Here is a 17,781-nt window from a genome sequence, read left to right on the forward strand (position 1 = left end):
ACTCAAGGCTCAGGGTGGAGTGGCAGGCCACCCTGCTCACTGAACAAATCCGCCAGCACACGAAAAGCCTGAGCATCATCGTGGAAATCTGTTGTTATTACTTCGTTGTTTGGTGGTGGCAAAAAAAAAAAACAGCAAGGAGAGGACAGAGTCGATGAATTCTTACCAGACATGCTCTTCACTGAACACTGACTGTTCTTCCTCTTTCTCTTTGGCACATCTGGCCACCTGTGAGGGAAGAAAGGATGAGAAGGAAGAGTGAGGCAGATAACTAACAACAGACATATATTTTTTTATCTTTTTACATATTTACATATTTTATTTGGATTGATTTGATTGATTTTCAGTGTGGATTGACTCTTAATTCACGTTCTTACATTTAAAACAATCTAGAAGAAAATCAAATCAGCTCCGCTGTAACTCACAAACCTGTTTTACTATTATCATTATTTTCAAATTCATGCCTTTAGCTAGCCTGGCTGACGCGTCCACATCTCGAACTAGGTGGGAACTAGGTGTGCATTTTCTCGTATTTGAGGCGTGGTTTACGAATGCCTGGAGCCGTTTATTGGGCGCTACGAATGTCTATCAAATGGCGTCTGGTTCTTCCCATGCTGCTTTGCGTGCAATTCATAGCCAATTGTATCACTAATACCAGATGAAGTATGTAGAGCAACAGAAATTCGACGAAGAAGAAGAAGAAAAAAAAGTCAAATAAAAGTAAACTTGCGTTCTAAGCCACTTAAAACACTTTCTAAGACTGCGTCGAACGGTAACGTTGTGTCCGCTGCCATGTTGGATTAACACTCTACAAGCTTCGGTGTCGCGCATAGACGTCGTCATCGTCTTGCTGCCCCCCCCCCGTTCTGTGATTGGTTCCCTAACTCAGGCAAAAATAAGGCCGGTGGTTTCCAGGCTGCCTTTGCAGTGTGAATGAAATCGCGCGCAAAGCAGCATGGGAATTCCCAGGCTAGCCTTTAGCTGCATGAAAAAGAAAAATGATAAACCTCATACAGCTCATTGTTAAAAGAGGAGTGGATGCTACACAGCGGTAAACATGGCCCTGTCCCAATTTTTTTGAAACACGTTGCTGCCAACAAATTCAAGGGAAGCTGATATTTTCCATGAAACAGTAAAATGTCTCAGTTTCAACATTTGATGTGTTTTTCTATCTTCTACTGAGAAAAAAAAGAATTGTTTATGATATTTACTGGCATCGATAGACTTTCATATATTAAGCTAGTAGCACAAACTTAAGTAAGCTGCAAATATTATTTCTCATGAAATATGAATTTTTAGTCATTCCAATGGAATTCGTCTGAGGAGGTAACTTTTATGTAATTATATTGCACTACATAAAATACAGGTAACGATCACATCCGGTACAATGGATGCACTGCCATGAAATTTGAATGACATATCTTACTGAGTTTTAGAAGATACATAAAATTTTTATACGAGCTTGTGTGAATTACTTGCGCGTAGTTAGTGTCATACATACAGTAAACAGCAGTTTATTTTCTCTCAGTTTGGATAATCATGGAGAATTCCTGACAGGAAGAGTGAGATTTAAAACAATTCAAACTTGAAAAATCTAATATAAAGTCCCCTATGTAGTGAGTTAGCCATTTTGTTACAATGTATGAAAATGTAACTGTCTTCTTAACATCTATTATAAAGTACAGTACAAACTCATCATGTATACACTAAAAGTACTCTTCAGAAGCTGTAAAGAACACTACGTTCGTTAAAATAGACCATAAAACATATTAAAGCTTTTGTTCAGCTCGTTATCATAATTTTCTCATCCGTTGAGAACAATATTACTTCTCAGACACTTCAGCCATGAAGTGAGAAGACAAATGCATCAGCAGCTGGCTGCACCATTCCCTTGTGAGTTCTCTATATAGAGAGCACTATATAGTGGGTGATGGAGTGAGTGAACAATATGAACACAGCCAAAGTGTTGGTCTGAGTAGCGGTTAGCTTGGCTCAGTGGTCAGAATACGGCCCTCCTGAGAGTTAACTAACCACAATCTACTGCAGATAAGACCCTAACTATTCACAAGTACTTCACACTACCCATATAAAGAAGAAAAACAAACAAATGTCCCTTTTAGATTCTCTAACCAAGCTTCAATTGTAATTTTTAATGTGCTCCTTGTTTAAATATTTATGCTCTTCAGTCAATGTCAATAGTTACTTGCAACACAACGACAAGCTAACATTATCACTGTGAGCATTGTTAGCCTGCTAATGTGAGCATTTAGTTTTGTATGCTCAAAAGAAAAACAGAAGAATTATATTCTGAAAATACTGTTGTTGGACTCGGTAGTAAAAGGGGATGTTTAATCTGTCACTGCCAAAATACATCTATCCATCAATATATCTATTTATCTATCTATAAGAAATGGTCTCAAATGTAATTTTAGAAGAAACACGAATAATGTCAGGTTAGCACACATTGTGCTTTCAATGGTTTTAGGGATTACTCACTACTCAGTAAATCATATCAATAGACAAACACATGCACACACATATTCAACACCTGCAGATTTCCAGGACAGAGATAATTCCTTTCCACATCTGTTCACCCCTCCTCTCTGTTTCTATGATTCTCTGTCCTTCGTTTTTCTTATACTCTCATGCTTTCTGTCTATCTACACGTCTGTCTGTTTGCTTCACAGCCCTGCCGTTGCCATTTTTCCTCTCCTCCATAAAATCTCCCTCTGTGCCTACCATTTTGCTTACGTTGCTATAGGCAAAGCTGTACTCCCTTAAATGATATTTTGTCCTCCCTGTGAATTTTTGGTTTTCTCCCTTCTTTTCATCCCATCTCTCTCCTCTCCTCTTCTCTTATCCATCAGCAGTATTAGGTAACACCACTGCTCTCCTAACAAACCCACTTTCCTCTTCCAACCAAAAGCAAAAAAACACCTACTAAAAAAAATAAAAAAACAAAAAACCAAAAACGCCTCTATCTTGGTGCTTGGAGCAAACACATTAACTTTTATTGCAGTACACACGGTCAGTAAGAAATGTGGTAGGAAACTTTGTTCTCTGGTTTCTTATCAAAGTGAGTTAAATTACCCAAACAAAAAATTATCATTTTCAAGATGTCTCCCAATTCAATAAATTATGAGCTTTGTGTCAGTGTTGACAGGTCTTTGCCCTCTGTATGGTTCTGATACCATTACTTTAAACTGTAATGATTGAGACTGCTGTCTAGATGCTGCTAATTCAACGGTTTGTGTGTGAACAATGACTTAAAGCAGACAGCAAACATAAAAAAATAGATATCAAAACTGTAAAAAGGATGTTCTGTACAACTAAATTTTGGATTCTTTTATTACTGATTAGCAGACAGAAGAAAAAAGAAAAAACAATTGAAGCATTTAATGTTTTATAACGTTACAAATGTTTTTTTTCACGGTTTTTCTAACTTTTTGCCATTCCTCCAATATATGAAGCGAAGAGGTTGGGAAAGAGAAAGGAGGGAGAGCAAAAACTAGCTTGAGGATGAAATCAAACCTGGGTGTAATTCTATGTTACTACCACAGATAGCGAGCTATGTTTACACTATGCTATCAATTTAGAGCATCTGTTAGAACATGGGGAAACTTTAAACGTTAACTTTGAACCCATTTGAAATAAAAATAAAAAATAGTTCCCTGTCAGTGCTTCAGACCATAGGATGTGTAGATGGATGCAGTAACGAACGAAGATAAGACCATAAAGTCACATAAGTATGTCAGCATCAGGTGTTCAGTGTTGTTTGACTGCCTGCTTTTCACCAGTACAGTCTGCTACACCAGCCCCTTTGCAAGGGGCTCATGAAAATGCAATCAAGGGGCACGATATTCAAATACAAAGAGTACATTTCAAGTAAAAATACTTTTCAGAGGAATTTGTCGCCCATTTTTCGCATAATCTTTTTTATTTATATTTTTGAGGTAGCTCCACACAGAACTTACGATGATTTTACGATGTATAGAGATGTTTCTCATCTCTGTACAACAGCATCAATACAGACAGCCCTACAAACATTTTAATGGGGCCTAGCAAAGTGAAGTCTTCTTCTGTTGTTGTTTCATGGAGACTGGCAAACAGCTTGGTACATAACTGCCACCTTGTGGCCATAGGAAATCATTACTTCCTGTTGCAGGTTGAAATAAGGCCAAGTATAAGTCCCATACCTAGATGATAGCAACATGTATTATTCAATATATAATATTTTAACAACAATTTGAAGATCATTGCCCATCCCTTTTGATAAATGTTGAATTATAAATTGAGTTGATATCATTGTCAAAAGCACCGTTGTCAGTCTAAAGCTGTTAAACCTCTCTGTTTTGAATGGTGTCATCAATAAATGAAAAATCATTGCTTAAAATAGCCCACTTCGTAAATGTATGTATTGTTAACAACAAACACTGCAGTTATAAATACAGACAGGAGCCAGTCTGGGGCTCAGCCTGGGGGCATCAGCTCAGAGATCACTGCCTGAAAGTCATGTTGTGGGATGGGAGTTTTGACAACAGATTGATTGTTGAGCTGGAATGGTTTATAGTATCACATGCAAGTCCCCTTCCCCAAAATCAAATGAATAAAACAAAAAAAAAACAACTGAAGAAACACCAGCACACTGACATCACATCGGCACCATGTTCTCTTTCCGTCTCAAGCAACAGGAATGACGCAACACATCAGTTTACCAAAAGTACATCGAGAGTCATGTGAATCTTTAGCAGATTAGAGGTTTCAGTTCAAAATGCCAAACATTTAATTGGATCAAAGTCATTTAACGTGATCATCACTTGGAAATTCAATTTGTCAAATAATATTATCAACTCAAAACTAGAATATTATATTCCCTCAAACACACCAACCTGTTGATGCAATATGGTTGTAAGATATGCATGTTGCTCCCTTTGCAGGAATATTAGAAGAAGAGAATGTAAATCAGCAGCTTTCTCTGCTGTTCCAGCCTCACTGGATTTAGTGCACGTGTCCCATCCAGCTTTGTTCACACGAACACAGACTGCAGCTGCAGACCTTAAATTCCTGACAGCCAACGTCCCAAATGGATGCAAAGTACAGTAAAGTCGAACTGGAGTTGGTACTCTCAGCTGGTATATCTGTATCTTCACTGCCTCAGACTGGCTGCTGAGAGGGGACGGCAACTCTGTTTATTTCCCGCCCCTCTCTTCTCTCCCTCCCTTTCAGCTCTTGCGGTCCAGCCTTCCTCTCTGTCTCCCTCCTCCCAACCCTGTCTGCATGCATGTGTAGTCCCTCAACCGATGGCATGCTCTCTTGTCATCACAACACACTGCTGTCGTGCTCCCATCCACATCATACATTCCCTCTTGCTCACTTATGCTTACTGCCCTTGCATCACTCGTTTTGTCTTGTTTTTTTTTAACTCAAAGTGGTTAAACTCTTTCTCTGTCATTCCTGGGGATTTTTGGACATTCAATTGCCGTCTGTTTCTCTTGCATGTTCTCTGCAATTCTTCCCTTCTTATATTTAGGTCACTTTTCATCTTTCCCCAGTGAAAAAAATCCTCCCTCTCCCTCCAAACTCAGTTAAGCTTTAATGTTAACCTGATTGCATAACAGACGAATGATGCAGTCTCTCCAGTGCAGCTGAGGGAAGGCTTATGAGGACACAGAGATGCAAGATATCCCATTAAATTAATTAGACCGGTCTGTAATCTCCTTTGGCTCTGAGTTTAAAAGTTATTCTAAAGACCACAAATACAGTTGCATGGAAAAAATTTGCAGCTGATAGGTTCATCTGAAGCATAACAGCAGCACAAGATAAAGCACAGATAAATACTGAGGACCCGTTTTGATGTATCTTTAAAATAAAAGTTGGACATTCTGTTATGATTCTTATCTTCAAAGAAGCACAACCCATTCAGCAGTTTTTCTATGTAAATGCCAGTATGTTAACACTCTGTTGGAAGCATTTTTCAAACTAAAGAAAGGCCAGATTTCAACAATGACAAGGCAGAACAATTACATGTACAACAATACATGTTATCTTTCATAAACTAGAGCATGAAGTTTATAAAACTTAAATGAAATTGCATAAACAAATTCAGTCTCTGCTTCAAATTGATATATGTGATAGCTAAATACTATTTTCTAAAATATTCATACAGCAACTGAGGGGATACAGGGACATCAGTACGGGTAGGGTCAGTACAAAGATTACCACACTGCAACACACAAAATCCTTGATGAAGAAGTGCTAAGACAAAAAGCAACAGCACCATCTTTTTTTTTTTTTACAGAATGAGATTAAAGTATCATCGAATATGATATAAACATACTTATTTACTTAACTGTTTGACAATATCAATTCAATTTCTATTAATGTTGTTTCCATTGTCATCTGTCATTGCAGCCCTTTACCGCCTTATTCCTCTTTCATTTAATCGACAATGTTAGCCTTTAGTCGAGCTCCAGCCGAGCACTAACTGTTTTAGCAACACCTCAAGGTAAATTCCACAGCAGCAGTTATGCATCAGAACAGAACAGAACAGAACAGAACAGAACAGAACAGAACAGGGAACAGCATTGAAACTTAAAAACATTTATTTTAAAGAAAACAAAGGCTAAGCTTTTACGTTTCTTATTGTTGACTAGTAATTATTCAGTGTTACGTCTAAATCACATGGCTGCTCTTCGACCTTACAGTAGGTATTTCAGTTGGTTGCAAAAGAGAGATGTCATACACTAATCCATCCTTTTGTGTGCGGTCATGCGTAAAAGTTGAAAAGCCTCCATGGCTGTGACGAGCCCCCGAATGTCATTGTCTCAGCCCCATAAATTAATTTGATGTGGGAGGAGGGCTAACTGGGTGGGCCACTGACCTAAGGGACTTGAAGAGGGCTAGTTGCTTTCTTCTCTATCAAAGCAAACACACATGCACACACCAATGCAGTTATGTCATTATTAGTGCCTTCACACTCATGTTCCACAGTGCTGGTGATACTTCCTAAAGCATTTGTAGTCAAACTTTGTATGAGGTTTTGGGCAGACGCTGGTCTTTTTGTCCCATTTGCCTCATTAGCACCTGTATTTTTTAGTAGGACCTTAACAGAAATTCATTAGTTTTTTGTGTTAGACTACAAAATTAAACATGTCATCAAACAATAAGAATAGAAACAAATTAAAGTCCTATTCAAGAAGCTATTATGAAAAAAAAAGTCAAGAGTTTAAAAAAAAAATGCTAATCCCTAAATTTTGGTCACAAAAGCCCTCTTAGCCATGGAATGGCTTGAATAGGATTCTACACCATCTCCTCATTCAGTGAATGGGATCTATCAGTAAAATGATTTGCCTTCACTATTATCTGTTCACTTGCCCAATTATTTTCTAACTCTGTATATTTGAAAGCTATTCTTAATTAGAGACATACATCTTGTCTTGTTCTCGGGTTGTCAGGAGGTTATGACAGAACTGTAGCCATGCTTGACAGAAACATCCTGATGAGAAGCCACAAAACCATCTACGTTGCACAAAGCATTGGCAGCAGAAGGAGAGCCTGAATCAGAATTCAGAAGGACATACACAATAAACATCCAGTTGAAATCCAAATGTGTATTTATAAAGTCCCATGGCATCTTAGCTCTGTCATTCTCCACCATATTTGGAGGCATCTTCCACCCTGAGTCCAACCCATTCTCCAAACAGATGTCCTTGTGCACTATTATCGGAAGTGTCTTTGCACAGCCAGCTCCTGGGCTCTTGTCTGGTGTTGTAGATCCCAGCCTCTATTACTCTTGTGCTCAGGGCCTGTCCCTGAGCTCCCACAATCAGTATTTCCAAGACCAGCCATTTCTAGCCACTGATAGTACTACTTGATATCAGCCACCTCAATCTGTGGGTGGTATCATGCAGAGGTTTATCTTTCCATGATGATTCTTCCTCTTTCTCCCTCATCCTCCTTCCTGTCACTGTGTGTCAGCTACCTGAGGCAAGAAATTAGCAGCACTGGGGCCATCTTCCTGATGTATTTCTAGATCTTCATGGTTGATGCCACATTCTATGGAAACTAGCTTTAAACTGGCCTATAGGGTTGTCCACCACAGTTCATTTGAGTTCTTGATGAAGGCTCTTAGTGGCCTGTTAAGTCCATGTGTGAAGCAATGAGTCATAGGTCTGATCTTACAGTCTTGAGAGACAGTTCTTTCGATCAGCAGCTGGTGTTGAGATCCTCTATAGTTATGCTCAATTCACGTCTGGGATACACTTTTTTTTTTAGCCATATTCCTACTCATCTTATCAGTTATGATGCCTAAGAGAAGCTTCCATGTTGTATTGAGGCATGTTGTTGTCTGGTAGTTGAGTTTCATGCACAGGACCATAATCTATTCAAGGCCTTCAGGGAAGCAAGGTATTTCCAAAGAACTTTTATCTAACTGACAAAAATCATTCCCACTATAAAATAAATAATCTACAATTGCTTTAATTCTAAAGATTGCTAATTTCTCCAGCCAAAGAAGTCTTTATGAACTTCCAAAATTTTTCCCAGGATTAATTGCAGTTAAGCCTTGCACTAGTTGATGTCAAAGTGCTGAGCCTAAAATCAGAAACAGATGATATAAATTTAACCTGTTGTCCAAAAACAATTAGAGCAAAGCATGTTTCCAAATAACACATATAGTTAAAGACCAGGCCCTCTGGAGTAATGTTCTCTGCTTAGACATAGAGCTGTTTGGCCACAGTAGGAACCTTTCTGGATGAAGAACCTCGTTACTCTTTAAACTGCTTCTCAATTCCACGTCTCTACATTCTGAGCTAGGTGACGACAATGCGGAAGCTAATCCATCAATCACTGGCCTTTGGTTTGAGTATCCTGATAATGATCTATACTTATACACACCACATCAAATCAGTTGGGATTCCCCACTTTGATTTCTGGTTTGTCAGGACAATTTGTTCTTTTTTTTTTCTCAACACGTGTGAACATTAAGATGAGCATCAAACTGTTTATGTAAACTGTGCTTCTCCGTGACGTTTAGTTGCTTAACCCATTTGGTTTTCATCTTGTTGTTAAATGGTTATGTAGTTATAATTTCACACTATTGGTCACACATTAGGAGAAGAGCGTGAGTTTAGATCAAAATGTGAGTTAGCCAGTTGGATAGCAGTGGACTTTTTGATCTTCTTACATACTCCAACATACTAGAAGTGAGCATAAAACGTACAGTTTGAGTGTAAGGCCAAGAGTGTTTTATAATAGAATAGAATAGAATAGAAAAATACTTTATTCATCCGTCAGTGGGTGAAATTCAAATTAGTCAAGTAGCTCAAATTTTTTTTAATATTTACAATGATTGTATATTAGACAACTAATACTAATACTATTACTAATAATAAATGACTAAATGTTTTAGGAGCCAATAATAACTTACCTGCCGATTAACTCTTACAGGAGGATTCCACTCAGAGGCATATCAAATAACTTACAATATACAGAACTTCCAGATTTGCAAGATGTAATTCCAATTTGCATTTTAACATGGTTAAATTGAACAAGATTAGTATTTGGTTGATGTTAAGATCAGGGCAGAAAACAACAGCTGTGGCATTGTAGATGGGATTTCCATCCATCCATCCATTATCTATACTGCTGAATCCATCGATCGGGTCGCGGGCGGGCTGGAGCCTATCCCAGCAGTCAATGGGCGAGAGGCGGGGTACACCCTGGACAGACCGCCAGTCCATCGCAGGGCCACACAGAGACAAATGAGACAAACAACCATGCACACTCACACTCACTCCTAAGGACAATTTAGAGATGCCAATCAACCTAACATGCATGATTTTTTGGACAGTGGGAGGAAGCTGGAGTACCCGGAGAGAACCCACACATACACGGGGAGAACATGCAAACTCCACACAGAAAGGCCCCAGCTGGGTGTTGAACCTGGAACCTTCTTGCTGTGAGGCGACGGTGCTAACCACCACACAACCGTGCAGCCCTGCAGATGGGATTTAAGGTCCCTAAATTTTTATTTGATTTGTGGACGTATCCGATTTTTCTTATTCAGGCTAGCATGCTGACCTCATCTAATAAGTCTGAAACTGGCAAGTCTGCTCCCTTCACAGGGAATCCACTTAAGATCAAAAGAGGAAGAACTGATGACAGTAATTGTTGGGAGGCAGATTCACAGCAGTTTGTCCAAAAAAATAAAAAAATCCCCACAAAGTGTTTATTTACATGTGCCTTCTGCTTCACGTGTAGCAAAAAAAATATATATACAACAAAAAAATATAACTGAACAGTTAACTTAGTTGAACTAAATAAAAGTCAACATAGAACTAGTGATGTTACCTCCAATGACCTCCCCCAATCATGTTCCCCAGAGTATAAAAGCAGAAATATTACAGCACTTCTTCCCTTTGTCTCTGAACACATGGTATGGTGAGTAGCACACTTAAATGTTAATTTAACTTATTCTAAGGAAATATAATTCAATAAATTATAACTGAATTTAACAATACTTGTCAGTGTTTATTTAAACCAAAGATGTTGAACTGTGAAATATATAAGCAAACATAATACAAAAAACAAACCCGGGATAGTCTGTATCTGTAAAATGATGATTACAGATAGTAAAATTATTGAAAACAAACAAGTATGGTGAACTAAAGATGGTATTAATAAACGAGACTCATTTATGGTATTAGTGGTCTCACCCACTTTGTTACAGTAATGCTTTCCATGCCCTTCCAACTCATTAAACCCAAGAAGGTGGTGAGTAAGCATGCGGAACAGAGGGTTAATATGGGCGGGATGACAAAGACTGATGAACATTGTTAGAGAACTTTAGAGAGAATAACAGCCTATTGCTATGATGAGGGTTCCTAATGGGGTACTCCATCCATTTTTGCACTTGAAGTTCACTTAATATGTCACATTGAGTTTTTACTTGCTGTCTTCAATGTCCCTGGAGAAACTTGCACAGAACATTAAGCCCTCATTACAAAGTACCAGGGTTGAGGTTTTCAAACTATAAAGATGTCCTGGAGGATAGTGAAGCAGCTGCCCAGAATCATCTCCATGGCTGAGGTGTCAAGCATCCTGCAATTCGCTTGTGTTGAGTCAAATGTCCCGAGCTGCATTGGATAACCCATTCACAGCTGGGCCTTCTTAACAACCACACTTCCTGAGATGGATAACATCGCAGGGATCGAAAAGCACTAACTTTCTTATTCTTCCTCCGTCCAAAGAAGAATGCTTTACTGTAATCCGCCACCACCTGCTTAGTCTTACTGATGTTAGAGGAGAGGTTATGCGGCTGGCTCAGCTACAACATATCTCTATACTTTAGCTCTACAGGCCCTGACAACAACTGCTGTGGGCTTTACAGTGAAGCTGCAGGCAGGTATGGTCCTATAACCAACCGCTTAGTGGGAAGACAAGCTATTCAAAAGAGAACATTAGAATTGATTTACAATGCATAGCTGCTGATTATAGTTGATTTGGTGCAAACGGTGCACAGGATCTCATGTGATGGATAATTGTCACGCTTAAACAATGAATAGAATAAATTTCTCTGAGAAAAATCCCTGCCTGTAGCTATTATCTCATACTGCTGTCACAAGGCCAATGGTTTAATATGTTAATGTGCCTGTGTGTGTGTGTGTGTGTATAAACTATCATGTGATAAAGGACAGGGTCTTTCAGTTTGAAGGTTTTATGCATCATGACATAACAAGAAATGATCTGGTCTGTGCCAAGTCTTAAAATGGAGTAAATACAACCTAGAACAACTCATGACACTCTGCTATCACATACTGAACAAAAGTTATAATAAAATGGAGAGGCAGTGTTTGAAAAACTAAGTCTACCCTTGCTGCTTCCACAGATATCTGGGCGGGAAATGACAGCTTGGTGCTCCGCATGAAATGCACTTCATTTACTAATTATCTGCAAGTGTGAACACCTCTAAGAGCAGACGTTTTGGCAGCTTTCTGGTTTGAAGCGTTCAGGTGTGTGTTAACACAATGCCAAGGAGGAAAGACATCAGACTAGGGTGCATTAATGCCTTTGGAACTGGAGACTTGAACTTGTTTCCGACGATACATTGTGAATAAAATATTGGTTTGTGAGATTTGCAGATCATGGCATTGTGTTTTATTTAAATTTTACAGTGTACCAACAGTTTTGGAGTAGGGTTTGTAAAAACACAGCCTTGGAGACGCACTGTACAATCTTCAACATTATGTTGTGTTGAAACAGCAACTCTTCTTGAAACCAAACACTGAAACAAAAATACACCTCTGTCCTGAATTATTCACAATTTTGAGAAAAGCAATCCTTTCTGCTCACGATGCAGCAACCTTCACAGGTGGCTCGGCAGGCAAAACTGCTACGAGGCTTGTGCTGCTATAGGTGATAAGCACAGGTACAGAGAAGACAACGCATCACTACAAGAGGACAGATGGCTTTTTGTAAAGAAGTGGAAGAGGGATGAAGCCAATTTAACAAGCTGAGTCACGCGGTTTCTGATACAGTAATCGCTATTTGAGACTAGATACAAGATAAGATATTTATCTGTAGGAAAACAGGTAAAAACATGTTTGAGCATTCTCAAACATAATAACAAGGGCCAACAGTCCATATACTGATATTTAATGACAGATTGCATTATACTCTAGTTGAATGTGTGTAGAGGCTTAAAAATAAACATCAAGTGCAGTGTTTACTTTAGCACGGACCGCCGTCATCAGTGTTTTAGCTCATAAACAGAAATGAGACCCAGTGTGATCGGACAGGCATGATCTCTGCTTCATAAACAACATAATTGTCCAAAACAAAATAATCAGTTTGTGGCTGTGCCAGCGTACAAATCAATAATCACTTTAACACTTAACTTCTCCGTATAACAACTCAGAGGCTGATGTGCGGGCTTGTGATGCAGTCCTGCTCAAATTTCCTGCCCATTAAATGTCCAGATTCTATAAACTGATTCAAGGTGCTTTGCAAGCTGGGGCCCGTTGCACAAAAGTAGGATTAAGACATCCAGGATGAATTACTTAGCCAGGTTCAAGGAATCCAAAACATGGGCGCCCAGGCTTAGTTGGTTGCACAAAGGCCAAGCCAGGATGAGCAGACACGGATTCATCAAGCCAGGTGAAAGCGATCCTGGATAAGTGCTGCACACGGCTTGCTTAAATAGACCCCACGATCGATCATAGATTCACTGATTCACCATGGCAACAAGGGCGGCGTATTTCTCCCCAGCGGAGCAAGAATTATTAATGGAAACCTATGAAGAGGTGAAGGAGAAAATAAACAAAAAGGAAATACTGCCACAGTTAAAAAACAAAGGGAGCAAGCGTGGCAAACCATTGCTGACCGCCTGAATGCGTAAGTAGTGCACAAATACACACTCACCACTCCACTGAAACTATCACAATTAGGCTACAATCCAAATAAAATGTTAATTAACATATCGTCACCTTCCTAAAATAATCGCCCAAGTCATTTTTTGGCATCAAAGGTGTGGTCCAAAAAATGCCTAAGTCATTTATTTAATCTTAGTTTTTATGAAAAACAATAAGTGTTCTTATGTCAAGCATCCTTTGATACATACTTACTGACTGAAATTATTATTTTATGCTATAATTTCACTTTTGGGGGGAGTTTTTTGTGTTTCCTGAAAAACCTGAAAAAATGACTTATGCGATTATTTTAGGAAGGTGACGATATTTGAAAACATATTTGTAGCCTACTTTGATTATGAATAAGTTGAAATTGACTGCATGTGAGTGAAACTATGTAAATGTAACTCCATGCTCCTCCACTGTTCATTGTGTGTGTGTGTGTGTGTGTGTGTGTGTTTTTGTGCGTGTAGATTTAACATGACTGGGCCAAAACGGACATGGCAGCAAGTCAAAGTGAAATATAAGAACATCCTGCAGAATGGTAAGTCCCCTGACAAATACTTAACAAGTGTACTTTTTATTAAGAATGTGCCTGCCCACACATTGCCTGTACTGTGCATTAATTGGTTTAACATCTTATCATTTCAGATGGTCTGCAATGCTAACTATTTGTTCAGTAATGTTGTGGCAAAGTGGCCCGGCTCGGTCCACGACTCCCGAGTGTTTCGGAACTCGGAGATCTATCGGCGCCTATCACAAGGTGAGCCACAGAACCTCTATTGATAACCACTTTTAACATCATGGCTGTGTTAAGAATGTCACTACTTATGAGGTTGTGATGGTAACATTTTGTATTCACAGGTGAATTCCTGGGTGTATTGCTGGGTGACAGAGGGTATGCCTGCCAGCCTTTTCTGCTCACTCCATTTGCAGACCCTCTGGAGGCACAACTGGCATACAACCATGCCCATGCCAGAACAAGGGCCCGGATCGAAATGACATTTGGCCTACTGAAGGCACGCTTTCAGTGTCTGACCCACCTGAGAGTCAGCCCAGACAGGGCATGTGATATCATTGTGGCCTGTGCTGTCCTCCAGAATGTGGCCTGCCTGAGAAAGGAGAGGGCCCCCAGAGTGCCAGCTCTCATAGACTGGGACATTCCTGCCATCTTCCCGGATGACGACTGTGGTCGACTGGTCAGAGACCAATGTGTTAAATTATCTTAATTAATATTGCATGTTTATTTAAGTTGGGCCTGCAATGGCAGAGGATTTTTTGTTAGGTTTTTGTGCTGTATAGGCAAGGCAATTTTATTTGTATAGCCCATTTTTACAAACAGTTTGTCTCAAACGGCATGCTTTGATTCTGTGCTTTTTGTCTTGTAGAGCACTGTGTGACTTCAGTTTTGAAAGGAGCTGATGGTTTACTTGCTTTGATTCATCCTTGTTCAATAAAGGAACATCATGGTACTCTCTAATGTGTATTTATATGGTGATGTACTTTATGTGTAGTCTGTGGGAAACTAAATTATCTAGTGGTTCATCTAAAATCATCAGTTATCTAAAATGATTGTAATTAATGATCACAAATGTTTCAATAATGATAGTGGGTATAGTTAAATGTTTTAACAATATGTTCTAGTCAGTGGAATAAATATTGGTTTTCATTTGTGGCGACCGCTGACTGAGATAAGGAATGAGATTAAATAGATCCTGGAACTTAGCCTGGTATGGAGCAGGCTAGCTACATAGAATAAATCTCCATGGTAACTTAGGTCTGAACATATCCCACTTCCCTCTATCCCACTTTTGTGCAACTGGATCACGGATAAGTTGATCCAGGATAGCCAACATATCCCGGCTTAATCCCTTATCCTACTTTTGTGCAACGGGCCCCTGGTGTGTGTAAGAAACCAGGCTGATGTGTTGTTTCTCACTTTGCATCCCAGTTTTTCTGGGGCTGGAGGATTAAAAACAGAATGGAAAAAAACAAACTTCAACATAGGCAGCCTGGTTATAGAGAAGAAAGCAGTGGGGGCACTTCATTACAGCAGTTGTAATCATGAATGAATAATAAATGTTGTAACTGCATCACAGTCACTGCCACTAAATCTTAAATTGCATTGATTTATAATACAAACTGTTAAATAACTACATACCCTAATATTTAGTTTTTAAATGTCAGAGCTATGTCACCTGTGTGACTGGATGCTCTTTTGACAAATTTAAAAAAAAAAAAAAGGTTTTAATTAAGGTACTGAAAATTTCCTAATTCTTTTTTCTTTATTTAGTGTTTGCAATAATGACACAAACAGTAAGCACCAACCACGATACAAACTTTGATTTCTAACTGAAAACTGGAAAACTACAGACTGTGCAGAAGTCTTGATTCAGCCCTGCATTTTTTCATATTTTGCTTCCAAAGAGCCAGATCATTTAAAGAGGTCTTAAGCAATAGTTATCCAGGCTTTCTGAAGGTCATTAAAAGTTTTTCATTGGACACTGGCTGCTTTTTCACACTTTTTCAATCCAGTTTATACCTGATCATTTTGAAAGGAATATGTTTTTTGTTTGCCACTTAACACTCACCTAGGATTCATTCAAGCATGAAAAAGGCATCTAACTCAAGGGATGAACCAGTGTTGTGTCTACACATAACAGACAACTTAGTAAAGAACTTTGTTTTTGTGGCAGGATGTGAAGAAATGTTGGGTACGCAGCACTTTATGAAACATCCCACCGACATGACTGTGACCTGATGAAGAGTTTTGTAATGAAAGCTGACATCTGTGCACACGTTGGGTTTTATGAACTTATTGGAAAGCACTAGCTAGATTAAATACACTCAGAATTAAGGCTGATTTATGGTCGGAAACCAGGTCGTCTGCGTGTGTGTCGCAGTTAACGCAGACATGCCCCTGCCCCTTACGCAGACACTCTGGTGCACCTCCCCAAATTGTAACTCACCGCAGACAGTGCCGCAGATATCGCCGCAGGGAGGAGAGAAAGGAGGCCTCTGATTGGTCAACTCTACATCCGCTCTACACTATGCGTATTTCCGGTTTGCTAACCGGCTAATGGTGACGCTAACCGTGCTAACCGTGACGATTCTTTCGCCTCTCTGCCAGCTCCAGTAGTAGCAATATTTCTTTTATTTCTAGATAGATCAGCTGCATCTCAATCAAAGCGCGCATTCGTCCAGTCGCCACCCACCACACCCACAATCCTAGCTTGTTCGTGATTGTCCCTCTTGCGTTGTGGCGTGGGATTAACATAGCGCAGACAGCGCTTCAAAAGTAGGCATAAATAAAAAATAACTGCGTCGTGTCTGCGACACGCTCACTGCGACACACTGCTGCGAGAGTATACATGGCCCTTTAAATGGTAAATGGACTGTACTTGTATAGCACTTTTTTAGTCTAGTTGACCACTCAGGGCGCTTTAATTCACGGACGCATCGGTAGGCAACGTGGTTCAGTGTCTTGCCCAAGGACGCTTCGACATGTCCGGAAGCCGGAAGTTGAACCGCCGACCTTGTGATTGGACCTTCCATAAAAAAAATCTAAAATATATACTTAGATAAAACTATTGACAAGAGTAACTCTTTTAGCCATTTTCACCAAAACATAATGTCGGCCGCTCGAGGGGACACAGCTAGTACGACTAACAAGCTACGAATTAAATGAGATGTTGTCACCTTTACTGTCCAACTCTGAGGGAGGGAAGAGAATCACCAAACCTGTTGCACAGAGAAGCCCAGATTTAACCAGCTTTTGAAGACCATGGTGCTTCGGTAAGCTGAAATTATAAAGATTACTGTACAGAAATCTTTTACCTGCACTCTACAGTTAAATTAAAGCCCAAGTGAAGGATTCTCTGACATGTGAGTAGCCATCACGTGTTTTGTGAACTTCTTTGGCAACTGACTAAAATAAAACAGATTATGTACGGCACAGAGGTTGGTCTCTGAAAAGATGCAGATATTGAAGGACAGCATTCTGGTCTTACAGAGCGCTAAATAAAATATGAATTCAGATGGATGCATGTCTTAATGCAAATGTAGGTATATGTGTTTATATACTAATTTGAGGATCTGAGACACTGAGATGCATTTAGTCGATAATTCCTGGATCTTAAGCAAATCAAATTTTGTAGCCAGCCAAGAGTCATTGCTCTAATGAAAAAAAGTGTTTTTCTTTTCAACTGAAAATTCTAAGTTGGAGTTTTGGGGCCGTGCAAGAACATTCAAAATTGTCTGAGCACAGCCTTTAGGAAAAGTTAATGGAACTTTAGAGCTTTCAGAAGCAAAGTTACAGCCACAATGTTCCATTGCTCCATTTAGCCGACTTCGTAAATCTCAAGCTGATGAGAAA

General features: G+C 39.4%; 1 protein-coding gene and 1 long non-coding RNA gene across 3 annotated transcripts in view; one reads left to right on the forward strand and one right to left on the reverse strand.

Annotated features, from left to right (window-relative positions):
* Positions 1 to 17,781, reverse strand: part of LOC142370742 (thyroid hormone receptor alpha) — a 144,086-nt gene that overhangs the window by 21,317 nt on the left and 104,988 nt on the right. Inside the window, exons 1-2 of one of the 2 annotated variants that reach the window (XM_075453175.1) lie at positions 4,890 to 5,017; positions 167 to 228 (exon numbers count right to left, since the gene is read on the reverse strand). In XM_075453175.1, coding sequence (XP_075309290.1) covers positions 167 to 228; positions 4,890 to 4,921 — 94 coding nt within the window. In that variant the 5' untranslated portion in view covers positions 4,922 to 5,017. Of the gene's footprint in view, positions 1 to 166; positions 229 to 4,889; positions 5,018 to 17,781 lie in introns of those variants that run through there. The other variant, XM_075453174.1, reaches the window with a different exon arrangement.
* Positions 13,318 to 14,525, forward strand: LOC142371687 (uncharacterized). The gene is made up of 4 exons (XR_012768092.1): positions 13,318 to 13,392; positions 13,880 to 13,950; positions 14,058 to 14,169; positions 14,271 to 14,525. It is a non-coding gene; the product is annotated as an uncharacterized LOC142371687 (long non-coding RNA).

This window comes from Odontesthes bonariensis, chromosome 21, assembly GCF_027942865.1.
Source record: "Odontesthes bonariensis isolate fOdoBon6 chromosome 21, fOdoBon6.hap1, whole genome shotgun sequence".
NCBI classification, from domain to species: domain Eukaryota; kingdom Metazoa; phylum Chordata; class Actinopteri; order Atheriniformes; family Atherinopsidae; genus Odontesthes; species Odontesthes bonariensis.